This window comes from Ochotona curzoniae, unplaced genomic scaffold (assembly GCF_017591425.1).
Source record: "Ochotona curzoniae isolate NIBS_2020 unplaced genomic scaffold, NIBS_Ocur_1.0 contig_908, whole genome shotgun sequence".
NCBI classification, from domain to species: domain Eukaryota; kingdom Metazoa; phylum Chordata; class Mammalia; order Lagomorpha; family Ochotonidae; genus Ochotona; species Ochotona curzoniae.
Window position 1 is genome coordinate 18,994,438 of NW_024466607.1, and position 27,639 is coordinate 19,022,076.

Genomic DNA, 27,639 nt, shown 5'->3' on the forward strand with positions numbered 1-27,639 from the left:
ACACTGGTGAGAACAGGCTACGAGGCCACCTGCCACAAGGAGCAAAATGCCCAATCACGACATAGTCCTGGTAGCATCTCAGTGCAGAAGGGTTCAAATCAGACTGTTTGTTTATTGAGACTTTGAATTCTGGTTGAAGGAGGGTTTCCGATGGGGAAAGGGTTTGGTTAACCTTCAGTAAGACTTCTAGGCACTGTAATTGAGGTTGGTCAGCAAATATCAGCTGTAATAGTAGCAGTATTACAAGGAATGTGTTTTGAGGTTCAGATAATCTTCGAAATTATCCTTTGATGCTTTCTTCTGAAGACTTAAAGGGTCTTTTAGGACGTTTCTGGAGTAAGCAACAAAATTATTTACAACCTTTATTTTCATAGTCAAGATTTTTCTGCTGTGATGTCAGGCTGAGAAAAACGGAACAGCCAACATGTGGACAGCTTTGGCTTGTGATAACAATAGGTTACCATTGGTTCTACCTGCTGATGTCACAACATCGTGGGCCTTGTCTGCTCATTAACTCAAGGCTGCAATGTAGGAATGACTGCCAGGGCCAGAACTCAGTAAGGGAAGTACCCAGGACATAAAACTTAGGGAGCATCAACTCTCCAGGGTGCAGCCTTGGTCACTGCCTTGTGACCTTGGAACCCCAAGGAGAGAAGCAGAAGAAACTTGACATTTACAGAGGCTTAATGCATCACTCTCTGTTTGATCACTTTGTATGTGATTAGGGGCTGAGCATTGAGAACTCCATGCCATGGTGAAGGGCTGTAGAGTGTGTTCAAATGGAGAACAGAGTCCAGGGCCAGATTGGATTCAAATGTGAGACGTCACATAGCAGCTGTGTGGTCTTGGGAACGTGAGCTCATCTGTTTCTCAGTTTCCCCAAATTATAAAACATTGATAATGTTAATATCAACCTCAGAGAATAAGAAGGTTGAAGTATGTTCGAAATGTTGCCCAACATTTAATGTGCATCCAACCTGCGCTGTAATAACCGCGGGGGGATGTTATTCACATCGTACCAATGAAGAAATGAACGCAGAGGAAGGGGAACTTCTCTGTGGTGCTGGGGTAGCTTGAGCTCTTTCTAGTATGCTGAGTTAGGTTTTCTCTGTTCCGATGTTCCCCAGTGGAACCACTGCCCTTCATCCATATGTATGTTGGCGTGTCCAGGGATAAAAAGTTCGTTTTATCATCTCTCAGCTTACTGCAACGACAGATTCCACATCAGACTTCCATGTGCTTAGGGGCTGAGCAGTGATAGCTTCAACGTGCATGCTTTATCAGCTTCCTGCGTCACCAGTGGCCAGCCAGCAAAGCCACGAGCAGCCTCTGTCCTCCCTCCAACTCATGAGCAATAGATCGAATAGGCCAGGCACACTCCCACTCTACTTTCTCCAGAATGCCTTTGGCTGAGGTGCTCACCTCCGTGGATGTCATTCGAACGTCACCTTCCCAGTGAGTTCTTCCCTGCCGCCTTCTTCTGAAACTGCCCGCTCCACATCTCCTGCCCCCTTCCGTGCTTTCTCCTCAGCACCAGCACCACCGTTGTCAAATGCACTGCTTTGTGTTTGTCTTCCCAGAGAGGTTACATGGCTGTCAGACAAAGGGAATTTTTGTCTTTTTCATTCCAAGCATGATGCATGCCCTTAATACTTTCAGAGTAAATGAACGCATTTCTCAGTTACAGTGAAAGGGGATTTTGCTACCTAAGAATACCTCCTTCTCTCTTTGTGATTGTAACTTTTAGGTAAAATAATCTTTAGAAAGTTGTCAGAGGGCCTGGTGCAGTAGCCTAGCAGCTAAAGTCTTTGCTTTGCATGTTCCAGGATCCCATATAGGCACCAGTTCTAATCCCAGAGGCCCAGCTCCCTGCTTGTGGCCTGGGAAAGCAGTCGAGGATGGCCCACGGCCTTGGGACCCTGCACCCACATGGGAGACCTGGAAGAAGATCTAGGCTCCTGGCTTTGGATCAGCACAGCTCTGGCCATTGCGGCCACTTGGGAAGTGAATCAGCGGATGGAAGATCTTCCTCTCTCTTTCTCTCTGAATATCTGACTTTCCAATAAAAATAGAATAAATCTTTTAAATAAATGTTGTCAGAGAGCCAGATGGAAACACACAGAGCTCCTGTACGAGTCCACTCACAGATGCCTGCCACTGCTACTGGCAGGATGGGTGAGGTCCATCCTGGGAACCAGGAACTCAGTCCACTCCCAGATTGGGTGGCAGGGACCCAGTGACTTTAGCCATCACTGCTGCCATGCAGGGTGCAGTTTAACGGGAGGCTGGAACCAGGAGCCAGAGCAGAGAATTGAAGCCTGATACTCAGATGTGGATCGTGGGCATCTTAAACAGTGTCTGAGCCGCCATGCAGGCTCCCGCCTCTTGCCTGTGTTTGTTAATCCTTCTCCCGGCGCCCCTTGAGGCTCAGGTCGCAGTGCAGTTGTGGCAGTCTCTGCAGAAAGGCCTGTCACGTCACTTCTGCACTATGAGCTCTTCCTTGGGGAGACCGCCCAAGCTCTCTTGCCTTCCGCTCCTGCCAGGTGCATGCACGCACTTCTCTGAGGAACGTGCCTTTGAATTTGCTCTTGTTTTCTTTGCACAGTTCAACCACACGGGACAAGGCAGCATCTGCAGCCAGGCCATCATGCTCATTACCGACGGAGCGGTGGACACCTATGACACCATCTTTGCAAAATACAATTGGCCGGATCGCAAGGTAGGTTGCCGTCGAGGACGGGCGTGCATGGGAGTCCACACAGGACACCTCACACATGGATAAGTGACCTGTGGGTTCTCGTGCCTGGTGCTTTGTGAAAGACTGTAACTTTCCTTATTATTTTTTTAATGAATCTCTTTGGTGGAGAGAAGAGAAACCTGTGAATACATGTTTGACGTGTTTGTTGAAAGGAGTCACCGTGGAGAGTGCTGCCTCCCGTCTGTGTAATGCTTCTTTGCTTGTATATTCCCTGTAGCCAGAGCTGCGGGTAGACCCCACAACTTTCGAATTGTGAAGTTAGTCTTGGTCTTGGGTATTACAGCCATCTTCTTCTTTTTTAAAAAGGATTTATTTATTTTTATTGGAAAGGCAGATTTACACAAAGGAGATAGAGAAAGATCTTCCATCCACTAGCTCATTCCCCAAGTGGCCATAATGGCTGGGGCTAAGCTGATCTGAAGCCAGGAGCTGCTTCTGGCTTGTTGTGTGAGTGCAGGGTCCCAAGGCTTTGCCCATCCTCTGCTGCTTTCCCAGGATGCAAGCGAGGAGCTGGATGGGAAGTGGAGCAGCCGGGATACAAACTGGCTCCTGTGTGGGATCCTGGCAGAGGCACGGTGATGGTTTGCCACTAGGCTGTGGACCAGGCCCATCGCAGTCATCTTCATTGTGAATTCTTTCTGTCCTTCCTCTCCAGACCCGGCTCTCCAAACTTCCTCTTCCTCTGTCCTTCTACACTGTTTTCAAACACTTGTCAAAGCTCGTCTCTCCTTAACTCTGATGGTTTGATACTCAAATTGAGCTTCAGTGATCTGATGAACACATGTGTTCAGTGTATCAGTGATTACTAATACTATTTTGGATGGTCTCAATTTTTAGATTTATTAAACTGTGAACCATTATGAATTAACTGGAGAGATTTTTAAACATATATATACTTAAATCTTATGCTGTACCCATAAAACTAAGTCTTTACTGAGTGTGTCACTTGGTCAGGTATGAGTCTCATGTGCAAAGCTGTGTGCAGCTTGCACAACAAGCCCCCAGCAGACCCCAGCTCCTTCCACTGGAGCTTCCCTTGGGAACAGCCATGGCCCCTGGTGCCTGGAGTAAAGGTTGGAGATTTGGGGACTCCTAGATAGCACATACACCCAAGCTAACCAGGGATGTATATGACCCGCCCCAATATGCCCGGTGTGAGGAACCCAAGCCTTAAAATGGAGTTTCCCCTTAAGCCAGGTGATTTCAGTTGCCTGCAGGTGATGACTTCCAGGGGTGGGCAGCGGCCAGAGTTAGTCCAGATGAGCATTTGTGATGTAAAGGGAAGAGAACCCAGGACAGAGCTGTATGTCTGCAGCACACGACATTGAGCGAGCAGGATGAGACACATTGTATGGCCCAGCACGAGTGACCGAGGGAGTCGAGCAGAAGGCCCCCGTGCTGGGAAATAGGAATGGAAATGTTGACATCTGACAGCCCAAGTAGGTTATTCACGGGTGCCATGGCATCTCTCAGCATGATTGTACAGTATTTGGACCATTTAAAAAGAGAAGAAAATGAAGTGACCTTCTAATGATGTCCCCTTAATACCAGTTGTGTTATCAATTGTGTGTATATTGCATGAACCTCTGCTAGGCGGTGAGACTCAATGGAGCACTGTTGCCCGTGGGTCTTGGCATTCACGGACAGTCCTTACCTATAGGTGTAGGGTGAGGGCTGCAGGCTGCTGAATCTCCAGGCACACCTCAAGTCTCAGCACGTCTTTCCGGGTGCACAATCTTGGCTGTAGGTTAAGTATATTCTTGGATTTGTTAGAGCAAGGGTCGTGGAAATGTCAGCTTTACACAAGGTCGTTCTGTCCACCTGTGACTGTTGTCAGGCAGAGGCCGATTTTCTGTCTGTAGCCAGTGGGTCTTTGCCCATGGTTAGAAGTCAGCAATAAGCTGGACCAGGTCATGCCCGTTGGTGGTTCTTAGACCCTTCACACCCCCCGTGGTGTTTGATTCCCCATGGCCTGCAGGGCCTTCTGTACTGCCTCAGATTCAGCAGGGCCGCCCTAAGAAATTCCATCCTAGAAATAGCCCAGGGAATGGGGTTGGCTCTGCCGTGGGTGTTGTCCGCCCAGCTGCCCTGCTTACTCTCACAAGGACTGTTTTCTTCCCTCTGAGGAATTGTTGCACAGATTCATATTTCTTGGCTCCTACCCTTCTGTTTCTTTTTTTTTTTTTAAGATTTATTTATTTGAAAAGCAGAGTTATAGGAGAGAGGGAGAGCCAAAAAGAAAGCCTGTCCATCTGCCATCTCACTCCTCCTGGTGGCTGCAGTGGCCAGGGTGGCCCAGGCTGAAGCCACGAGTCACACTACTACCGTGTCTCCTGTGTGGGTAGGAGAGGCCCAAGCATTTGGGCCACCTTCTGCTGCTTTTCCTAAGTGCAGAGTCAGGGAATTGGATCAGAAGTGGAGCCTCCTGTGACATGAACTATTGCTCAATGGGATGCCAGCTTCACAGCGTAACAGCTGGTCCCTCCCATGACCCCTTGAAAAACTGAAATGCTGACCAACCTTTACAGATCTGGAGAGATGAGATGAAATATTCAAGGTATAGTTTGCTCTCCATGGAGCATATCTGCCACTTTGAGGCCAACATTCCCAGATGGCGTGAATGACAAACAAGGATGGCCACCCTGGGGCAGCCAGCATTGAACTGTGGACCGTGACCCTTACTGCTCCTGTTGTTCCTTCTCTGTCCACTCATCTGCTTTCGCTGCTCCGTGGTGTGGAGTCCCTGACCACTGCTCTGCATTACTGCGCTTTTGTTATTACCTGTGCCGTAGCCTCCGCGGGTTTGTGCCTTTCCCTTACGTTTGCCCTGAGCTGTCCTCCTCCAGCCCAAGTGCCCTTATCTTTGTGAACTCAACTCCTGGGAGTAGTCTTGGGGAATGATTGATTCCTGGCCTTTCGTTTTGTTCTGTAGTGAATCTGTGAGCACAGGTATTGTACTTCTGCTGCAAAGTTCCACAACCTTGCATCGCATCCTGGCCCTGCAGGGAAGGGCAGTCAGTGAGCCTAGGACAGCGTCTTGCATTCTGCCCCCTAGTGTTTATGTTATGTATATGCAACTTGGCTGGAAAAAGGTGGGTCTTAGCTCCACTTAGCAGCTTCAATAATAGTTTCAAATTGAAATAGCCTCATAAGATTCAGATCAGCAGTCCTCATTAGACTATAGTCTGTCTTCATGAATACTTTATCCTGAAGTGTGGACAGGACCTGTAACTTATTTCTCACCAGTAGACTCTGATAATGGTGAAGGAATTTTGTTTCCAATCAGCAATGGAAAGGGATTTCATCCAGGGAGTTTAATTGAAAATATTTCCCAGAGTGTCTGCCTTACTGATGGGATGAATTAAGTAGTTGTTTAGAAAAGACATTGTGGCAAAGAACTGTACTTCCAGGATTGAACCCTGGCTTTCATCTAGAGCCCTCAGTCTCGTAGCCACAAGGAAAGCAGCCAGCCAGCTGAGCTCAGACGCCAGCTCTTCCACACCCAAGCCTGCAGGTGGAACTGCAGCCCAGACACCTTTTGCCACAGCCTCATAAGACCAAGAGCAGAGGATCTGGCTAGGCGTTGTACAGATTCCACCGGAAATGCAGGGTAGCTAGTATTGTCTGAAATTGCATTAGTTTGGGTCATTGCTTATGTTGCAATAATGAAAGAAAAAAAGTTAATTCTGGAAGTAAGAAGATGGAAGATAAAAGTCATTTGGCATAGCAATGCACTAAAAGCCTCATTTGGAGGAAGACATTTGGTGCCGTGGTCAGAATGCTCCTTGAGATACCTGCAGCCCGTTTCCCAGGACCCAGGTTCAAGTCCTTGCTCTGGACCTGATTCCAGCTTCCTGCTATTGCATCCCTCAGAAGGCAGTGGGGGTATCTGGCTCCTGGCCTCAGCCTGGCGAAGCCCTGGCTACTTGCAGTCCTTGGGGGAGTGAAGCAGAATGTGGAGATCACTCTGTCACTTTCTGCCTGTCCATAAAATATCCCTGCTCTACTGGAACCTAAAGTAACATCACTTTCCTGTGTGGGGGTTAAGCTGGTGACCCTCCCTTCTGCTCTGCATTGGCTGTCGGACAGAGTCCCTGATGAAACCGCATTTGGCTGTGAGTGTGGCTGTGGCGCTTAACATCTACTTGTTGCAGGCTTTCTGAGTGCAGTGTCTAACCCTTTAGGAAAATCTGTGTGCCCACTCCCCAGAGGGCAGTACCCTAGGCTTCCTGACTGGGAACACAGAAGGAAGCGAGAAGAGGCAATGGAAGTATTTGTGGGCATCTTAAAAACAAACAGGGCCCGGTGCAGTAGCCCAGTGGTTAAAATCCTCACCTTGCATGCGCCAGGATCCCACATGGGCACTGGTTCTAATTTCGGCAGCCCCACTTCCCATCTAGCTCCCTGCTGTGGCCTGGAAAAGCAGCCAAGATTAGCCCAGAATCTTGGGACCCTGCACCTGCGTGTGAGACCCGGTGGATGCTCCAGGCTCCTGGCTCATCTCTGGCCATTGTGGCTGCTGGGAGAGTGAATCAGCAGATGGGAGATCTGCTGTCTATACTCTGTCTCTTCTCTGTGTATCTGCCTTTTCAATACAAATAAATAAATTTTTAAAACAAAAACAAACAAAAAATTACCTGCTGCCTGACCAGGGCCTTGCTGCAGGTTACTGCACAGGAGCCAGTGGAGAGCAAGTTGGAAGAACATTACTGGTGATTCAGTCGCTCTACAGGCAGCACCAGGAGGGCCTGTGCAATACGTCCCTTGCCAGCACTTTGTTTCTGAGAGCAGAAATGAGGAGCTATTTATGCACTTATTGGATGCCATTTGCTTTTGCTTAATATCTATTGGTTAGTGGCTTCACAGCTGCTGTTACACATTGGGGATAAAATAAGAACCTTTCACTATAAAGGGACTCCTTCCAGAATCTGCTCAAGAAATAAAGATGCATTCATTTAAATCAGAAAAAAAAAAGAAGAAAAAGGCCTTGCCTGTTCATCTGTGTATTGCTGTTATAACGTTAAAAAAAAAAGCTATGGGATTATTTTTCAAAGGTCCCCGGTTATGTTCAAGGCAGAGAAGAAATACCTAGATAGTTAAGAAAATGGTTAGTTAAGTGGTTAAAAGAGATGAAAGTGATGTTCGCTGAGCCAAACCTGGCCTGTCCATTGCTAGCTCTTGCAGCCCGTGCATCATTGTCCATGATGATTTGTGAATTGTACGTTCCTAAATGGACAAAGACTCACATTTTTTTTTCAATGAAGAATATTTCATGACACAGGATTTCTACATGAAATTTAAGTTTCAGTGTCCACAGGTCAGCTGTTACTGTGATGCAGCCACATCCGTTTGTTCATATGTTGTCTTGGGCGGCTGGCAGAGGTGAGTGGCTGTGACTGATACTTTCTGGTCTGCAGTGCCCGAAATAACTGTTGTTTGGTCTTAGAAGAACGTTTGCCAACTGTGATCTAGAAGGATTTTGAGGAAATTTAGACTCCCTGTGTGTGTGTTGGCAAATCCGTTGAGATATCATCAGCATTTATTGTTTGGCTGCACGTAAGAGAAGATGGTGTGTTCCACTAGAGTAAACACCACCAACCACACAGCAGGAAGTGGAGGGGCTGGGAGGCTGCATGGCGGAGCCTTGTCCTTGTGCTGCTATGGCTCTTCCCAGGATGGTTAATGACCCTCTGTGCTCTTCCTTCTCCTCCGCCAGCTTGCCTCCTCTTCAGCCTGTACACAATGATGAGTGGTAGCTGTAGGTTCCCCAGTCTTGGTCTGGAAACCAGGGAGGGGCTAAGTGACAATGGCAGGCTGACTGTTCGCTGGAGTCTGGTTCTGAGAGAGGAGGTGTGGAGACACAGGTGACCGTCACAGCTTTCTGCTCGCTGGGGTAGCAAAGGGAACACCCACTTTTCAAAAGCCCAGGAAAGCAGGGATACTCTGTTTTAACAGAGGCTGTTATAACAAAACACAGTCAGCCAGGTGAACTATTGACAGAAGAAATTTACTTTTCTTATCAGGATGCCAATATGGTCAGTTTTGGGGGAGGACCTTTTTCCAATATGCACGTTATCAACTTGTCATTGTATCTTCATTTGGTAGAGAGCAGAATGGGAAGGCAAGCCCTTCTGTGACTCCTGAACACATTCCCACAGTGACCTCATCTGATCCTTGTCGCACCCCAAGTCCCTGACCGTTAACACTCTCACATGTCCAGCGGAGGTTCGGCATGTGAATTTTAGAAGGTTTCTAACAGCTGTCTTAATACTCCTCAAATCCCAGCAAAGCGATTGATTCTCTATAATCCCTGTTACTGTAGGGGATGGAGTCAATCTACCCCCAGCTTAGTACATCTGATTTGTGTTGCTCTTGGCAAATGAAAGACCTCAAGGTAACTTCGCTTTAACTGTAGGTCTGAAGGGATACTCCCATGGCCTGCATGTGCAGTGGGAAAGGTGACCCTAGGCACCTGTCCGTGGCTTGCCCTGCCTGAGCTCTGGGAGGAGTGACAGAAGCAAAGCAGTGATGCTCTGCGGGTCTTCTCTCACTCCCCTGAGTCAGCCTCGGTCTATTTCTACAGCAGAACTAGTGATCGCTAGCTCTCAGAGGTTGCTAAGGGTCGGGTGCTTCTCTAATTGTGTTTAATTCTCAAACTACGTAAGAATTAAGCAGAGCACTGTTACCATCCCTGTTCAAGTTCCAGGAGCTCAAGTGAGATTTGGGACTTTATGGATATGGCACCAGCAGTCCAGGGCTAACCCTTCTCTGTAACTAGAATGAGACATCTTAGGGGTGAAACAAAGTAACAGAAGACAGGTGGACTGGGGAAGAGCTGTCTGTTCTGCAAATTGGCAACCAGGACAGTCAGTCCATCTCTTTGGCAACTGTGTCCCTTAGTGCGGGACGGTGCTGTGTACAGTGTCAGGGCTTTGGTGGTCTTGGGCAGAGAGCCTGGGAGAGCCAGTTGCACAGTCTCAGGCTGGGACTGTGTGTAGATGTCGCTGAATCATTCTCCTGCGATGGCAGAGGGGGCTTCCCTTTTGTGTGCTGTGTGCTTCATGACCATCAGTCTCAAGAACAGAGACAAGAGGGTAACTTGGGGGCCCATGGGTCGCACATCAGGGCTCAGGTCCTGGGAGAGCCCTTGGCAGCCAGGCGAGGAGTTTTAAAAAAGGAGCAAAAGGAACTCTGGGCTTGGAAAGAGGGGAGCCCTTGATCACATAATGGTTTGAGGCCTTGAAGCTTTTCTGTAAACTGCTAGAAGTCACTGTGATTTCCGGGTAGCATTGCAACATGGTAAGTTAAGCTGCTGCCTAGGACACTGGCATCCCATGTGGTCATCATTTCCTGTCCTGCAGCTCTCATTATGATTGAACTGCCTGCTTATGGCCACAGAAAGCAGCAGAAGATGGCCCACATACTAGAATTCCTGCACCCTTACAGAGATCCAGAAGAAGCTCCAGGCTCCGGCCTTCTTCAGCCCTGCTGTTGCCACCACTGTTTGGGGAGTGAAGCAGTAGATGGAAGAGCTCTCTATATTTCTCCCTATCTTGCTATAATTCTGCTTTTCAAAGAAATAACTGAATCTGAAAAAGAGAAAGTCCCTTTGATTTGATCTGGTATCACATCATCCCCAGGAGGGGCTGTCTAGGGGTGTCGCCCCAAGTAGGTCTTGTTCCTTGGTAGAATTTGGTAGATGAAGCCTTAAAAGGCTTGGCTCTGCTGCTGTACCTCTGTGTGGTTATAAAGTCTAAAACTCACCTTCCTGCTCACCTTCCTGTGTGGTGTGCGCCGTTCTAAGAAGGGGAAGTTGTGGACTGGGTCAAGACATATCCACCTGGAACCTCATTGCTTCAGTGATCTTCAGCCATGTAGAAAGAATTTTGTATTCTTCCCCCCACTCCTCCTCCAATGAGATTGTTCTGTTCCGTTGACTTTCAAGTAACTCTGCATAGCACTTCCCTGCCTACCTTTGAAGCAGCTGAGAAAAGTGATTTCCTCCCTTTGGAAAGGCATTGAGGTCCGACTGTGGGGATGGGATGGCTCATTGAGTGTTGTTGGTTCATCTTCACCACTTCCCCTCTCTCTGGCTCCGCCCATTCTTTGCAAAGGACTGGGTTAACATCGAGGCTGGAGGGTCCTCTCTGGCCCAAGTTATGATTCCAGAGCTCTGGACTGAGTGGCCAGTAAGATGCCGCCAGAGAAACTGAAGAGAACAGTAACAGGCCACAGGACAGGGCAGTGCTAATACCAGATAAAAAGGAGTAAAAGAGACGCAGGCCTTGAGTTGCTTGGGGTGGGGGCCACCCTCGTGCATGAGCTAGCCAAGGGAAGACCCTCTGAGAAAAGTTTGGAATGGCAAGGTAGGGGTGAGGAGGAGCAGGAGGAAGAGCTAAGGACTACGGCCAGGTGGGTTCGGGGACCATGATTTGGGCAGAGCTTCCATGAGCATAGTGAGGCTCTGAAGCTGTGACCCACGCATGGTGGGAAGCTTCTGAACAGGGGAGGGAGCCATCAGCTACATACATACCCGAAGTGTGCTCTGGTGGCTGTGGGAACAGTGCGGCCCGGAGACGTGGGGGAGGCTGTACAGGCACCTTTGGTTTGCATTCTTCACCATTGCTGATTTCTGAAAGAGGGTCTAGAGGGTGCACTTGTGAAGGCTTGAGGGCGCTCCAGTATCTCGCGGCTGTTTCACTTGAGGGCTAAGCTTCTCTCTCTGCCTTCTGCTCCCTCCTCCTCCCTCCCTGACGTCACGTGTTAGTCTGAGAGTCTTGGGTGAGTTGCTGTCATGACTGTGTCTTCTCAGGGGCGATGAATGCTAAGGCTGTCGGAGGAGAGTAGCAGGGACATTCATTTCTCATGGTCAGTCAACGGTGTGACAGTCACAGGCGTTCTCAGTCACCCCAGTGAGCACTTGCAGTGACACCCCTCGCCCTGCTCCGCAGCTGAAGGGAGAGTTAAAATGGTTCGCTGTGTCCCAGTTTATTTTTAATTACTTCTGCTGATCTTTGACATCTTTTGACTGCAGTAGGACGAGCACAGCAACATAAGTTAGGAACAGGGCCCACTGATGCGTGACTGCTGCCAGCCACTGAAAAATCACTTCATGTCAGGGGCTCAAGACAGCTTCTCGTGGCATCCCTGATGCTGCTGCCAGTGTCGCTCTTTCTGGGCGTGCTCCTGGGACGGTGGCCTCCACCCAGGTGCCTCTGTCGTCAGAAAGCAGGTGGGAGTCCTGAACATCTCACCAGGTGACCCTCACTGTCTTCCAGCAAACGGCTTTCTAAGGTGCCAGTGGTATGGGATGCAGGCACCTGCCTGAGGGTCTGCCCAAGTCCCCATCCTGATTTTGTACCCAAGACTGCAGCTATGCAGCTGGGCATCACAGAGGCTTAGCCGTGTCAGATTGTCTCCACATCCTGCAGTTTCATCATGGGGTCGGGGAAGGGGGACCTCTCTGAAAATGGGGCCCTGACATCTGGGTGTGAAGAGGCAGTTCATACATTGCAGTTTGTGATTCACATTCACAGGGGGTTTGGTCAACCTGGGACACACTGAGAAATGCCACCCAGCCCGGTGATACTCGCAGAAAATCTGGCAGGGTCCAGCCAGGGCCAGACTTCCACCAGCTATTTGAATACAGATAATTCAGGTGTTCATGAGAGGACGAAGGAGAACTCTAGGGTTTCAGGGAACAGCAACTGTAGGAAATCGTTGTCACCTATGGCTGGTGAGGGGAGAGGAGAGAGAAAGGGAAGAGAGTGGTAATTACTAAACTTTAGACCTGTGCAGGGAGTGGAGCAGTGGCACTGGGAGCCAGACCTTTCCAGGGCGCTCACTGCTGTGGTCTCAGCTCAGAGGAGGGTCCACTGGGGAAGGGACCCAGACTTTGGAGAAGGGGGTGATTCTGAAAATTGAATTCATGGAGTGCTCTTGAAATGGCACCTCTGGAGGTGCTGCAGGAGAGGAGGTGCTCGGAACCAGAAACCAGTGGGAAACAAACTGGATGGAGCAAGTCCCTCCATCAGCGTAGCCTCCCATGTTGACCCGGTGAGATTGGTCAGTCCCCAGGGGACAGCTGGCAAAGCAGAAATGGGGTTTGTTGAGCTCCACCCCAGCCCCAGGCTTGCAGAACCTGGTGGGCTTGCTGCTAAGACACATGAACTAATTTACTGGCACCCCTGGTACGAGCTGGGAGCTGGCCAAGCCAGTTATGCTTTATTTGCAAGCCAATGATACGTCCACATTTTGTTTCCTGTTTTTTTCCCCCCCCTTACAGTTGGACTGCTGAACGGGCGTCCTGGGGCATGGGTGAGGATAGCTTATATTGTTTCCTGATAGAAAGAAAGGAGAGTCTGGATGCTGGCTGATCATTCTTGGAACAGGGTGCTAATGACACACACTTTGCTGTGTTAAGAATTCAACGTTATGACTTGCTGCCAAGCTCAGTACTGGACACACACTAGGTAGAGTACGTGACGACTGCCATGCCATTGTCACTGTGATTTTGCACTTGTGGCATTGTGAAATGCCCTCTGTTGCCACTACAGCGTGCTTTTACTACGTAGGTTCTAGCTGGTGTAGTGTGGAAAATGCAAAATGCTTTTTTTCTTTATCTCTGAATGTGGATTAATCCCTATGTGTGTCTTGGCTGACATCTAAGAAGATTAAAGTATTCAGCTGCATTTTCAAAACAGTTCTGGGGCTTTTCATTTCTCTGACTTGTGACTAAAAATATATGTAGTATCCTTTTGACCTAAGCTTTGAGTACCTAGTAATATACACTGAGAAGTAACTGGCCATTCAATAGCATCACTTACCAAGAAATAATAACTAATATTCATCATTACAGAACAGTTTCAGGGAGGATGAACCTGTCTGTTAGTGGAGTGTTGAAAAGGAGATTTGAAAAGCTAGGTGACTTGTCCAGACCAATAGTCAGGGCTTAGACTACTGTGTGCCCAGGCTTCACTCTGCCAAGCTGCGTAGATTTGGTAAAATGATGTCATCTCTGTTGTGTGGTTTCTTCGTCTAGAAGGTGGGAGGGGGGAGTTTGTCGTGGGCAATGATTGTTCTCAGAGCTGACTGAGTCCTTGGGAAGTAGGGAATCATTGGAGAAGAGGAGATGCAATGAGGGGTCCTGAACACAGCTCAGCAGGTGCACCAGAGGAAACTTCCTCAGACGCCTTGAGCTGCTGTGAAGACAGAAGGGGATACCGACTTGGCAGAGAATGTTATGTGTGAGTGATCTAGTGTGAGTTGGCTTCAAAACACATGCCTTTTGAAACAGCCCCTAAGTATTGTCTTACATTATTTGCTGATGCAGCAAAACAATGGGAAGCCTCACAGTGGTCTATTTTCAAAGCACCATGGCCTGGGAGCTGGCTGGTGGATGGAGGTCTTCTCTTGCAGGAGCCACGGGTGAGGCCGAGTCCCACCTTGGATGCTCCTTATGTTACCTGAAGAACTATTGTCCATTTCCTCTATGGGGTGGGTCCTGCAGGTGCCCTGAGCAAGATCAACATTCTCCTCGTTGTCAGGAGTGCGCCCCCTGTGCAGGACATGAGCCTCCTCCGGGCCAGGGCATTAGTTGTGTGTCTCCAACACCTGCCACTCTTACATCCGCGTGAAGTTACAATCCTGTTGCATTTCTTCCCAATGCCCAAGCCAAGCATTTCTCCAGATGCAGCTGCCCCACTTTGTCTCCGCATAACTGCCAAAGAGACTCTTTAGTTATTTTTTTTTCAGTCCCCGTTTTATTTAGGTATAATTGGTACATGAGAACCTGCATATAACTTATGTATACAGTTTGACAGGTTTGCATGTGTACATATCAACATGACCACGTATGACCCCCGAAGCAGTCAGTGAACACACCCATCCCCTCCAGACCTTTCCTGGCATCCCTTTTGTTTAGTTTGTCTCATGAATACTCTTTGTGTGAAACTCACCTTCTTACTAAGTGTATAAATGCACAATACAGTTTTGTTACTTATGGAAGTTATATGGCAGAGTGAATCTGTGCAACTTACCTTGTATAACTGTGCTTTTAAGCATGTAAAGTGACAAGTCTCACCTCACGCCCACATCCTTCCTGCTCCGGGCCCTGGGAATAAGCATTCTCTTGTCTACTTTTATACCTTTGACTCTTCTAGATGCAGTTTGTCCTGTGACTGACCTAGAGCACTTGCAGGTCTGTATATTTTGTGGGCAAAAGATAGGAACATCTTGTTTCGAAGACTAAAGACTATTGCACTGTAACCCTGTGCATCTGTCAGGTTGTTTCTGTATCTTCGCTGTCATGAATGCGTGTGCAGTGAATATGGGAGTAGGGAAAGCTTTGTGAGATTCTAATTTCAGTCCATTCCCGTGTGTGTGTGTGTGTGTGTGTGTGTGTGTGTGTGTGTGTGTGTGTGTTGGCTTGTTGGATCATATGGTGGTTCTAGTTTTAGAATTCTGGAGAATTTTCCTATTGTTTTCCATGAGGATTTTTACCAATTTACAGTTCCACTCACAACACGTCGCTTCATCTCTTTAAGCCTCTGATTTGCAAAGCAGTGTCCCTCATAGTAGCTCCTTCCCAGTTACATCAGAGGTATCAGGTGAGCAAAGGCATGTGGCAGTACCATCCCATCCATGGAACTGGAGAAGGAATGGGATGGAATTCTTGATGACAGAGAATGGAGTGAATGAGCCATGATCCTCCCCCAAAAACCCCGATGCATTCCAAGCCCAAGAACAAGCATTTCATAGGAGCTCTCCAGACTTTTCGGGAAAGAACCCTTTCTTGTCCTGGCTGTAGCTCAGGTTTTCACCGAGTTTGTTGTAAAGTGTCAGTCATGAGAAATCTTTATGTGTGCCCACATCACCTCCAGGACCTGCCCCGTGCAGTGAGTCTGCAGAGCCTCTGAGTCGAAGACCAGGTTGGCTTGTTTTGGAGACAGTGCTGCTGCTTTCTGTAGCCCCATCTGGGGCCTGGGGGCCCATCTGGGTTGGAACACTCCCCCCGCCCCCAGTTAGATGCCTGGGCTCCTGGAGTTATCAACATGGTGACACAACCTTCAAGGGGCCGAGACTTTGATCGACCTGTGGCAGAAGGTCTGCATGAACCCCTTCCTGCTTTTTCTGTGTTTGAAACGCAAGTGGGATCTGGAATTGATCCCAGAAAAGGCATCTGCCTCCTCATTCCACTTCAGAGGGGCAGAATGACAAGACAGGCAATGAAGTCAACTAAATGCATTTTATGATTTATGCCCCATGTGATAAATCAATGGGTGATTTCTCCCCAAAATGTGGTCACTGCCCAGCTAACTCATCCCAGCTGAGACATCTGTGGGCTGCATGAAGGGGTGGGGGCTGAGCCCCTTTCCTGCCATGTGCACACCAGTCCTGGAACCCAGCGGTACCCCAAGGGTCGGGATTTGGACATTGGAGCCAGGTGGTCATTGAGATGCAGTTGGGAAGATGGCGACTGTGCTGCCACCCACACGTCTTCCTCCAGGCTGTTTGCCTTTCTTGAGGCCTTTCCTTGGTTCATCTCCAGCATTCCTTTCTGTGCTGGCCTTCGTGTGTGCTGAGTTAGGTTTTTCCATTTCCTAAAGGTGACTTGGGCAGGTCCAGCCCCATCAGAGTCCCAAGCAGAGAGAGTGGAAAATTGCATTAACTCTTTCATTAACTCCAGCTGTGCAGCCCCCACTCTGAGAGGGCTCAGAGCCTGGGACCCAGGGCTCAGCTGCAGCCCACTGGTGGTGGCTTTCTGGAGCACTAACTTGGGAACAGTGGTGAGAACTCTCTGGCCAGCTGTGGCCAGGGACAATCTGTCTTGCACAAGGCCGGGGTGGCTTCCTTGCTGTCTTTGAAATATCTTCATCTTCTGAAGATCTCATCTTGCCTTTCTGAACTGCAAAACCCTTATCTATATGTTCTAGCATGTTCTGTCTTTTGAAAGTCAGGTATCTGTTGAGCCATTTCTTAGCTGTTTGGTAGTCCTTTATTACAAGGAGTGCTTACTTCCTCACCTACCAGTTTTTTGTTTATTTTTTCTCTCTCTTTTTAAAATTCTAATCTGAAGCTAATTTTTCCAAAAGTGATTCGAGTGCTATGAAGCGAAGTCACATTTCATTTTACAGGTTACATGCAGATGGAACTGCCTGGCTGCATCTCCCATTTTCCTCTTCCTGAAGAATATCTGTGGTCTTACATTGTTTTCTATTTTTTCTTTATCCAGACTCAAGAAAGTCTGTGCAAAGTGCCAATTCCATTCCCTTGAGCTAGGCTGGGAGGTGAGACCCTTGTTGGGATTAGCTGGAGTGAGTAGGGCCAGAGTTTGTGTCTTTTCTCTAGGATTCAGGTGACATTAGGAAAGTTCCTAATCTGAATCCAAGGTTGATAAGGATGGAAAAATCTGAGTCATCCCTGGCTGGAGGTGCAGGTCCTGGCTGTGGGGTGGGACCTAGCAGGCTGCAGCTGGAACCTTCAATGCTGTGGCCAGATAGCTCTGCTCCATACAGTTTCTGCATAGCAAGGCAAACAGCCAGCCAGGGAAGGTTGTACATTTGGTGTCTCTGCCGGTCCCCTCATATTACCATTATCCCAGCCAGAAATAATATACCTGCAGCTGTGTTTCTGTAGGAGGACATCTAATAATCTGTCTGGCTGATTTTAGCTGCCTTTTCTCCAAGCACCATCCCAAGAGGAAGGTACTCTACTCTACCTTCATGGTATCCAGCAGTACTCATCAGAAACCATTGTCATGGAAACGACATTGTCCTATTCCATCCCCTTCTAGTAGGAAATCTTACAGGGGAGCTCACTAGATTCTGCTTAATGCCGAAATGGAATCTTCACATACTTTGCTGGCTATGGCATAATTAGTTGACTTCTCAAAGGAGTTCTAATTATGCCTGTGGAATAAGCTCCAGATAATGAAATGCATTCATCTCTCTGGCAAGCCGTCTGTCGCTTAGCATGGAGCTGGAGTGGTCCTCCGGGCTTTGCCTTACAGCTCCAAAGGCAAAGCTTTATTTACAGCCACAGAACTTGGAAATGGAACACAAAGTTATTTTATAATGTGCTTCTTTTTTTTATTCCCTCTCAGAAAATCAGTTTTCCTTAGCTTCATAAAGTGTAAATGACCGTGTGCAAACCACTTATACTAATCCCCAAACATAAAGGTCCTCCTCCTTCCCCTTGCCAAAGGCATTAGTGGGCCTCATGAGCTTACCAGGTGAACAGATGGGGGGGGTGGTGGTTTGAATCCTTGGATGAGTATTTAGTCAGGGAGGGTTATAAATGGAACAGAACTAAGTCAGGAAAAAAAAACCCTACCTTCTTCTATGTTTGATTGCTAGTGAAAATGATGAAGAAAAAAAGATGTTTACTCCTATCTTTATTCATAAATAGGAAATTCAAGGTCTTTTAATGTATCCATAGACAGCATTGAAAGGTGACAGCTGAGCTTTGGGAAAAGTCAACTTGGAGTAAAAGAGAAGAAAAGCCTTTCCCAAAACCAGGTAAGAGAGAGTCTTCCTTTCCAACCTGAAACATCAAAATATAATACTTAGAAATAAGTCATTAGTAACGCAGCAAAGTCAGAACAAAGCTCTGCTGAAACTTCCCTAGAAGTGGATGGCTCCTTCTGCAGGCACTTGATGACACGTGGGATGCTGGTTGGGGCAGTGGCATCTGATGTCGCAATACCCGGATTAGAGTTCTAGTTCTGTGTCCATTCTATTGTCCTGCTAATGTGTGCCTTGGAAGGCAGCAGGCAATGGCCTAGAGTGACATTTGTGGAGAGTTCCTGCCTCGCTTTCTCTGTTATATTACCATGATGCCCGCATTCTGGATTGGAATACCTTGGCTCTAGTTCCTCAACTCCATCTCACTTCGAGCTTGGGCAACAGATAATGGCTCAAGTTCTCAGTTCCTCTCCTCCCACATGGAAGACCTGGATGCTGCAGGCCTTGATGGGGCGTGAAATGCCTCTCTCTGGTTAAAGACCGCCATTCATGAATTCTGTTGACAGAAGTGTTAATTCACTCATCATGTTTTTTTTTTCAATGATTCGTTTACTTTGAAATACAGTTAAGAGAGAGAGAGAAATTGATCTGTCATCCACTGGCTCACTCCCTCAGATAGCCTCAACTGCCTGGGCTCGGCAGAAACCAGGAGCTTCGTTGGGGTCCCCCGTGTGGGTTGCAGGGATCAAAAGACTTGGGCCATCTTTACTGCTTTTTCCAGACTGTTAGCAGGGAGCTGGATCAGAGGCAGAGCAGCCAGTACCCAAACTGCTGTTCATCCGGGATACCAGCATGGCTAGGAATGCTTTACCCACTGTGATAAAATATTGTCCCCTTCACTCATATATTTAATCCATCTAGCTCATTCCAGCCTACTTCTCTAGGCCAGGACTTCTTATATAAATCAGTCATCTGGATTCTGACTGACAGAGTGACAGCTATAGACCCACTGGTGTGTGTGTGTATGTTTAAAGCCAATTGGATGTACTCATAAAGATATTCACATTGGAAGGATTCTCCCTTGAACTCTGTTTTTTTCAAACCTAACAGTGGGGTTGTTGAACCTCAGAATTTGGAAGTATATTGAAAGAGCAAGAGATACGAGTTGGCTTTTAAGACTTATATTGTGACATCTGAGGTTGAGCTTTTTGCTTCATGGTCATTGGAAACCAAACCGTCATCACAAGCAGAAGATGCAATAGAAGCAGGGTCAGGTGCCATTTGTAGTGAACACATCTGCTCGGAATGGACAGATCAACAGGTTTTCATTTTATTTCTGTTGCTTTGGAGGACACATCCCCCATCACTCAAGCCAGGGTATTGAAGGCTGAAAATCGATACATTGCTTGTCATCACATAGAACGCTTTCTGCTGAGTTAAAGGAGAATCATAGCCAAGTTTCCTGAAAATTTGTGATAAATATTGGATACATATTAACAGCATCAAAACAGGCATTTTAAAATTTTGAATTAACTTGAGCTGGCAAAAATTGCAGATTTTGGCCTAAAGAAAGAATTTTCTTATCCAAAAGACTATGTATTATAACTTTGCTGTGTTTAGGGGAAACTTCTATTTTAAGAGTAAGTATCATCTGTAACCTCAAAGAAACAAAATGATAAAGGCAAGTTGAATGAATATGGAAGGGAATGTCTGAAGTATTAGTAGTGTATTCAGTGTGATTTTTAGAAATTGGGTCAGTCAAACAGACAGTGCCTTGAATTCTTTCATTTTTACTTTTCCCCCCATGCTGAGTCATTAATCTGTGGTGAAGCAAGAGTAAACCTAAGCCTTTATTTTCCATTTGCACAATAACATTTAATCAAGGAGGAACCTCCTGGCAACGTCCCCAAGGCCAGAATCTGCCAGCCGAGCCCTTTGCGGGGGATAGTCTGAACCTCTGCGGCTGGAAAAGAATGCAGCTAATGTGTGGGCAACACGCCCCGTCGCTCAAGGAGGTGCCCTTGGCTTTTTGCCATGGTTCATTACAGTGACAAAATCCCAGAGCCCTGTGGACACAGGCTTATCGCTCAGGTAGAGAAACATACCCTGAGCTCACTCTGCACATGTGATTAGCAACACTGGGAGTTCCTGCTTCTTTAAACCAAAACAAAATCCATTCTGTTCCTTTGGGTGCCTCGCACCCAAACATTCACTAGGTGGTGAATGTTACCACCTAGTCTGCATGGGTGGCTGCAGTGGTAGATGGGCCTTTCTCTTTAGACACTTGATCCGGGAACAAGGAGTAGAAGAGGACCCATCCTGTGTGCAGTGAAGCACTCAGTTGTAGGTGAGCTGCAGGCCTTCTGGCAGGACCGTAGCATGTATGTGCAAAGCACATGGCCCTGCAGAGTCTGGCATCTGTGGTCTCCCCCTTTCTCTCTCCCTCCTCCTCTTACCTCCCTCTCTCCTCCCTCCCAGCTACACCTTAAACCTGGGATTTTTCTGCTCCATGATGCTGGCTTCTTCTTTCAGAGGGCATTCACGGATGCTGCTGTATTCCTTGAAGATCCCATTATTCATGGGTACATATACACCTCTCAGGATTCAACTCAGATGTGCGCCCCAGCCGAGTGACCTGTGCCTTCAGCATGATTTCAAGGAGGATGATGGTCCTTTCCTCCCACACATGTTTGTCTGCTTCTTACCTTTTAGTTAGCGGTGTTGGGTTCTTGTTTGATCCCTTCATTGAGTTAGGAACTTGGTGTCAGAGTCCAGGCCAGCTTCCTGGGCAGCTTTGGGGTCAGAGATAAGGGCAGCTTCGTGGGCATGCTACTGTGTGCTTGCACCAGGGGCCCTTGAGAAGGGCCCCAAGTGTGGCTCTGTGCTGGGCTATTTTCATCTTGAAATACATAGTACTTTTCGTAATTTCATTTTGCAATTGCTGATTCTGGGTCAGGATCATGAATATCCCAGCAGCATCTCCAGCCGCACATGGTGTGTGCTGCAGAAACACTGTGTCAGAGGATGCTTTGATGACAAAAGATGATTTCTTTTCATTAGTGCATGAAGCATAAAATGGCTAATACCTCTTATCAAGTCAAGGTATTATATATTTTCCTGGCAGCTCATTGCTTAATCTCATTCTTTTCATAAAGTTGGCCAGTGCTATTTCAATTGAATTAAAGAATCATGGGTATTATGACCCAAGAAATGAGTCGGTTGTCATCTATAGGTCTTATTCAAATGGCCAGCGATGGTGTTAATTTTAGTGCTCCGTTTAGAGCTGAGTGTGGGGTATTTAGAGAGGAAGTGTGTCAGTGGTCTTGCAAAGAGTGCTGTCATGAGCTGGGGTAAACCTGGCACCGTGAGGAAAATATCTTTCAAATGACAGAGGAAGTTACATCCATGAATGGGGCCAAGAAAACACAGAACAATTTGTTTGGCTTGGTCTTTCCTGTCACACCAATGGGGAAGCCTTGCCCTTCCCTCCAGCAAACTTGGCTAGGTTTGCAGGGCGAGCACGAGGCTTCCATCTTTGACGGCATGCCCATAAGTTTGCTGTCACTTATCTGAGATGGACGTCTGTTCCCATTCTCCTGTGACCCAACCCAAAGGTGACTGCCACAGATTGCAAAGCTGGCAGAATTTTCCAGGCTGCGCCAGCCCAAGCTGTTCATAAATTAGGTGCATGGAAGTGTGAAGGCAAGGCGTTTCCTCCTGGAGTTCATAGGCCTTCCAGAACATTTATGTCTCATTACTGCCAAGACAGCAGTTTATGCCCTAATAAATCAGAGGAGCTTTGTAGAGATGGGCTGGGCCAGGATGAATCTTTGGCATTTTCCCTTTACAGATGCAAACAATGGAGCAAAACGGCTCCATCTGGCCACGCTGTGAGACAGAACTCACAGCAAGAAGCTGTTTTGTCAAGCATCACCGTGGTCAGTGCAGGTAGCCGGAGTGAGGGGTGGCACTTTTGACAAATCATGCCCTCCCTCCCTGGCTCAGTCACCTCAGGTTTTCCCTGACCTGTGCCTCTAATGCCACTGAAACAAAAATATTTGAAAGTGGCATTTTTCGAGTGTAGCAGTGGGGCCAGGAGCTCCTGGGCTTCCTCTTGGTGTTTTTTCCCTTCAGTGGCAAGAACTGACCCAGCCAGGTCCTCCGTGTACAGCCCCCAGGTTTGCATGCTTGGGATTATTTGTAATACTCCTCAGCCATTTTGTTAAATTTTTAAAATGGATTTCTAATTTATAAAGAGCACTTTCTCCGGGCTCCCTGTGCCCCAAGGGTATGCAGAGTACTTGCTCCTGTGTGCTGAGCCCTGAGCTGACCCCTGGAAACAGAGAGCAGATGCGACCCACAGACCAGGGCAGGTCTCCAAGTCTTTGTGACATGTCGTGTCCAAAGGTGAGATCTGCTGTCAGGAGAGACAACATACTGTTTTGGTGTGATGGTTATTTCATGACTGTTTCTCTAACATGTGATGGCTTTATGCAGTTATTATTTAGTATTACTCCCTTTAGAGTGAGAGAGAACAGAGCAAAGCAGATGCTGGATTGCGTCTGGGCTTAAAATCCCTCCTAACGTTTTACAATGTTAGAACAGTGACCACAAAGACAGTAAGGACGAGAGTGAACGGATTCCGAGTTCTAATATGGCTAAAGCTCTCACTGTGGCCTTTAAATTTTTCCTTTTTCACAAATGTGTGTGGAGAACATAGAGAGGCAGGTTTGATTTTCTCACAAGGTCATCCGTGGCCAATCCACAGCAAACTTGGGCTGAGTAGAACTCAACAAGATGTTTCGAGGCTGAAGATGCTTTCTCTGCCCCACATTGTTTTTTGTTTTTCAAAGCTGGGTTCAACCCTTATAAGGCTCTCTGCCCCTTTATTCACACACCCCTCTATAGACCTCCTCACTGACAGGAACCAACAGCAAAGAGACAATGCTAGAAGCCCATTCTGCCATGGGGCCTCAGCATCATGGTACTAACGAGCGTCATCAAGACCACCTGCTCCTCCAGCTGCCAAGAGACAACTTTATAAAGAAGCACCTCCTTCAGCTAGAATTTCAAGCTGCCTGTTCCCTGAGGCAGCACCCTTGGGGCCAGCTTCCCTGTGTCTATCCATTTCCTCAGTTCTGAAACAGAAACCCCAGACCAGATAGGGAGAGACAGATTCAGAGTGCAGGGCCCCAGCCCTCCAATCCAGGCCTTGCTTCCTGTCCACACTGTGACTGCGTGTGCCCTCTCCAGGAGCAGTTTACTTCTATTAAACCTTACAAATGCTTTACCTCACTGGTCACAAGCATTAAGAGTGCATACAACTAACGGTTCACGTGATTGTGGGGCTTGGGATGTGGAAGCTGTTCCCTTGCATTCAGCATCCTCTTTTCCCTCGTGCCTGTCCAATGGCTGTGACTTCCATCAGCACTATGGGTTTTTTCAGAACTTGCTTAACAGAGCCCTCTGCACTTGGTGCGCTGCAGTGTCGGGCAGCTTTGGAGGCTGGCTCTGCACGGGTCACGCTGACTTTGGAAGCGCTAGAGAGGAATGCGTACTGATCTGTCTTTCCTGCTTGTTGTGGTTGTATCAGTTCTTGGCAGTCCTTGGCTGCTGGCCATGAGACTGCGGTCCCTACGTCATTTTTCGCTTGATCAAGTCCTTTCTCTGTGTAACTGAGCCCAGCATCCTGACTTTTCTTATAAGGATACTGGTCATTGGCTCAGGGAGTACCCATGTCCAGAATGTCCTCCTCTTGTTTGAACTATATCTACCCTATTTCTTTTTTTTTTTTAAAGATTTATTTTTATTGGAAAGTTATATACACAAAGAGGAGGAGAGACAGAGAAGATGATCTTCTGTCTGATGATTCACTCCCCAAGCTGCTGCAATGGCCGAAGCTGTGCCAATCTGAGTCTAGGAGCCTCTTCCGCCTGTTCTTAGGCTATAAGCAGGGAGCTGGATGGGAAACAGATCCACCAAGATTGGAACCAAAGCCTATATGGGATCCCTGCATGTGCAAGACAAGGACTTTGGCCGCTAGACTACCGCACCTGACCCTATCTACCCTGGTTCTAACAGAGGATACATTTGCAGGCACTGGGGGTTTAGGACTTCAGCCCACTTTTTGGGGTCCGCAATTCAAGCTATGCTAGACATCTTTGTTTTAGGCTGAAGAGGGTGTTGACTGCATTCTGGACCAGGGAGGTCATCTGCAGTCACCTGCCTTGCCAGTTGTTGCCTCTTGTTCTTGCTGTCCCTCTGTGGGCATCACACAGTGCTAACATTGGCTCAGCAGTCTCTTTGGATGTGTCTGTCTCATTCTCCCTCGATGCGTGTCGTGGGTTTGAATAGACTTTGCTGGTATCTGATCAAACTGCAGGAGATACTCTTCCTTTCCTCGTTTCCTGGCAGGCTCAGGAGACAGAACACAAATTGAAAAGCCTTATTAAATGTTTGTCGTGTTGCAAAATATCTCCTCCTTGCAACACGCTCTCAGCTGGTCACATAACATGGTGATGGAAGCTGCGCAGCCTGTTCTTACCTCTGGGGGAGAAAGAACTCTTTGTGTTACTATTAACTGGAATGTTTCTTCATGTGATACACATTGATTTCCCTCTCTGGTGTGTAATCTTTAATGTTGTATAAGCAACATTGTTTTGTATTTTATTATTTAAAACAATCGTGGGGGCCTTTGAAACATAGAAAGGAATTACTTGAATCCTTCATAAATGACCACGATGGTGCCTTGTCCCCAAGAACATGGACATAGCACGCCTTGCTCTGTGTTAACTGGTCAGATATGTGTCCTCCGAGTTGCCTGCTGGTGCTAGTCCAAATCAAAGGCATTTATATTCATAAAGAGCCCTCTGTGCATTTCTTTGCCTTCTCAGCTCATTTTATGCTGTGCCATCTCTTTGGCTTTCTCCTTTCCTTCCCGCTTCCTTACTGTGAATGCCATGGCAAGGAGGGTGGGAGAGGAGACAGGTGGGCAGTAGGGTCTCTCTCTCCCCCTTGCCTGCATATGCTTCCCCAGGCCTCCGTTTCAGGTCTCCGTTAGGGCAACCATAAAACACGCTCTAAGGATGGTTGTAAAAATCGAATGAGGTTGCGTGCTGAAAGTGCTCGACATCATTCCTGACGCACAGAAAGAGCTGGAAGCCACAAATACTGGGATTAATTCTGGCAATGATGGCTGCTAAATCTAGCAGTCAGCATGCACTCGCTCCTTTGCTGGACTTGGCAGCAGCATTCAACACAGGGGATTGCTCCCTCTCCTTGAGGTATTTAGGTATTTTTCTTTCCGGACTGCCAGGTAGCTGGGTTTCCTGCCCTCACCAGTGTTCCCTTCTCTGCTGCCTTCCCTGATTCCCTCTCATTTCCTTGACCTTAAATGCTCCAGGTGCAGGGCTGGCTGCTGCTTTACTGGGATCATTTCTGGGATCATTTCTGAACACATCTGTCTTTGTGTTGATACCTCCCACACACATGTATGCCAGAGCAGAGGTCTTTCCTTAAGTTCAGACTTTCCATGCTCAAAGCTCAGCTCCTTTGTACCCACTGGCTCCACTGCATGTGATGGTCACTCTGTCTTTCTAGTTGCCCAGGTCAAGCGCTTAGACCCTCTCTCTCTCCCTCCATCACTCATTCAGTCCGATGGGCTGTACTTCAAATGCACTAACACTTGTACACACACACCTTACCTCTGCCGCTGCCTCCTGACCCACTCTCCTGGATTCCTAGAGTAGTGTCCTGTCTGGTCTTCTGGCCTCTAGGACAGCTCTGTCCTACCAATCTGTTCTCAGCACAACTGCCGGAGTTATTCTTGTAATACTAATGTCAGCTTGGGGGGCTGACATTGTGGTTTAATGGATTAAGCCATAGTCGGCAGCACCAGTGTCTTGATTGCTTCACTTCCAATCCTACCTCCCCTTCCCCTGGATAAATAGGAAAAAGTAACTCTTTGAAGAAATGACATCAGACCCCAGTGGCACAGAAAGGGGCCAGCTCTAGTGAACAGCAGTTCTGAATTCCTCCCTGTGTGCGTCTGATACTTGTTTTAACTCAGTTACAGTGTGCTTTGTGAGATGTTCATGTTTTCAGGGTTTGACTTTTTATTTCCCCTGATGAGACGATTCATGGGTGAACAAACAGGAGAAACCACCCCCGTCAGTCTCTGTCTTGACTCCCCGAGTTCCCTCAATGCCATCCATCACAGGTGGCTGATCAGCAAGAAAAGTGATTAGTAATATCCTTTGCTGTTGACCCTGTGAGTGGACTAAGTCTTGCTCCTTGTCCTCTGAGCATCTCTTAAAACCAAACCCCTTCTAGCAAGGAGAGCATTTTTACAGAATGCCACCTTACCCATGCCACTTTTCTGGCCCCGCCACACCATCTGCCCAGACCCTGATTCCTGGTGGACAAGTAGGGAAGACACAAGCCCAGTGTGACCAACTCCCAGCTCAGCTGCTGCTGCTCCTTGCTGTGGCAGGTGAGTCACAGTTTCACCAACAGTAGCTAGAAGTGAGCTTCTGGATCTGACTGAAGTTTCTGAAACTCATGCTCTGCAGCTGCCAGGCCCCAGCCCCTCATCAGGCCAGATGCACTGGGTTCTGTTACCTGTTTCCAGTGGAGCATGCCTGGCTTTCCTGTCCTTTTCTTCTGGCAGAAGACAGCAGGTGTCTGTAATCTCATCCCCTGGCGGAGTAGACACCAGAGCCTGACAGTGTGGAATGGTTGCTAACTCAGAATGAAAGCCGGTCTCGGCGTGAAGCAGGCTTGCTCAGCTTTGCAGGGACCCTGAATATGCCTGTTATTTCCTTTGTTCATCTCAGGGTAGCTGAAGACTCGCTCTTCCAGGAGTGGGTGGGTTGTGGTGTTCTATCTTAATGCGTCAGGTAGCTTCAGCACCCTTTAACCAGAGGATGCAGCCCCACCTGCTGCTCGGATGTGTGACAGAATAATCGGGGGATTACTTTGTAGTTGATGTTTTCCCTGTTTATCCACAAGCAGTATAGGTGATGCCTGAAGCCGTGGGCGTCACTGAACCTTGTATGTACTGGGCTGTCTCCCACACGTGCCTACCTGTGATTATGGCTGATCAGGAAGAGGTTAGAGAGGTCAGTTCTACATTGAGAAAGAGCCTGAGCTTCTCACTTGATGGGCTCCCTTCGAGAGCAGCTGGGTTGCTTCGATTCACTCTTCATTGCATGCCTTTCTCTTTTTTGGAAACTTTTTGATAGCTCTAGGATGTCCTCTTGTTTTTATACTTCCTAGAAAACTATAAAGAAAAAGTTAAATTTCCTCATAAAGTATCTCTCTGAGGGAACAATTCGCCGAAAATCACGTGAATATTTCTAGGCCGCCTTTTCATGCCTGGTTTTCACAATAGGATCACCCTTCCCTCCCTATTGTACC

The 27,639-nt window shown here is 47.7% G+C and overlaps 1 protein-coding gene across 1 annotated transcript in view; it reads left to right on the forward strand.

The window, feature by feature from the left end:
- Positions 1-27,639, forward strand: part of CACNA2D3 (calcium voltage-gated channel auxiliary subunit alpha2delta 3) — a 696,258-nt gene that overhangs the window by 375,564 nt on the left and 293,055 nt on the right. The window contains exon 11 of the mRNA XM_040994648.1: positions 2,606-2,719. Coding sequence (XP_040850582.1) covers positions 2,606-2,719 — 114 coding nt within the window. The remainder of the gene's footprint in view (positions 1-2,605; positions 2,720-27,639) is intronic.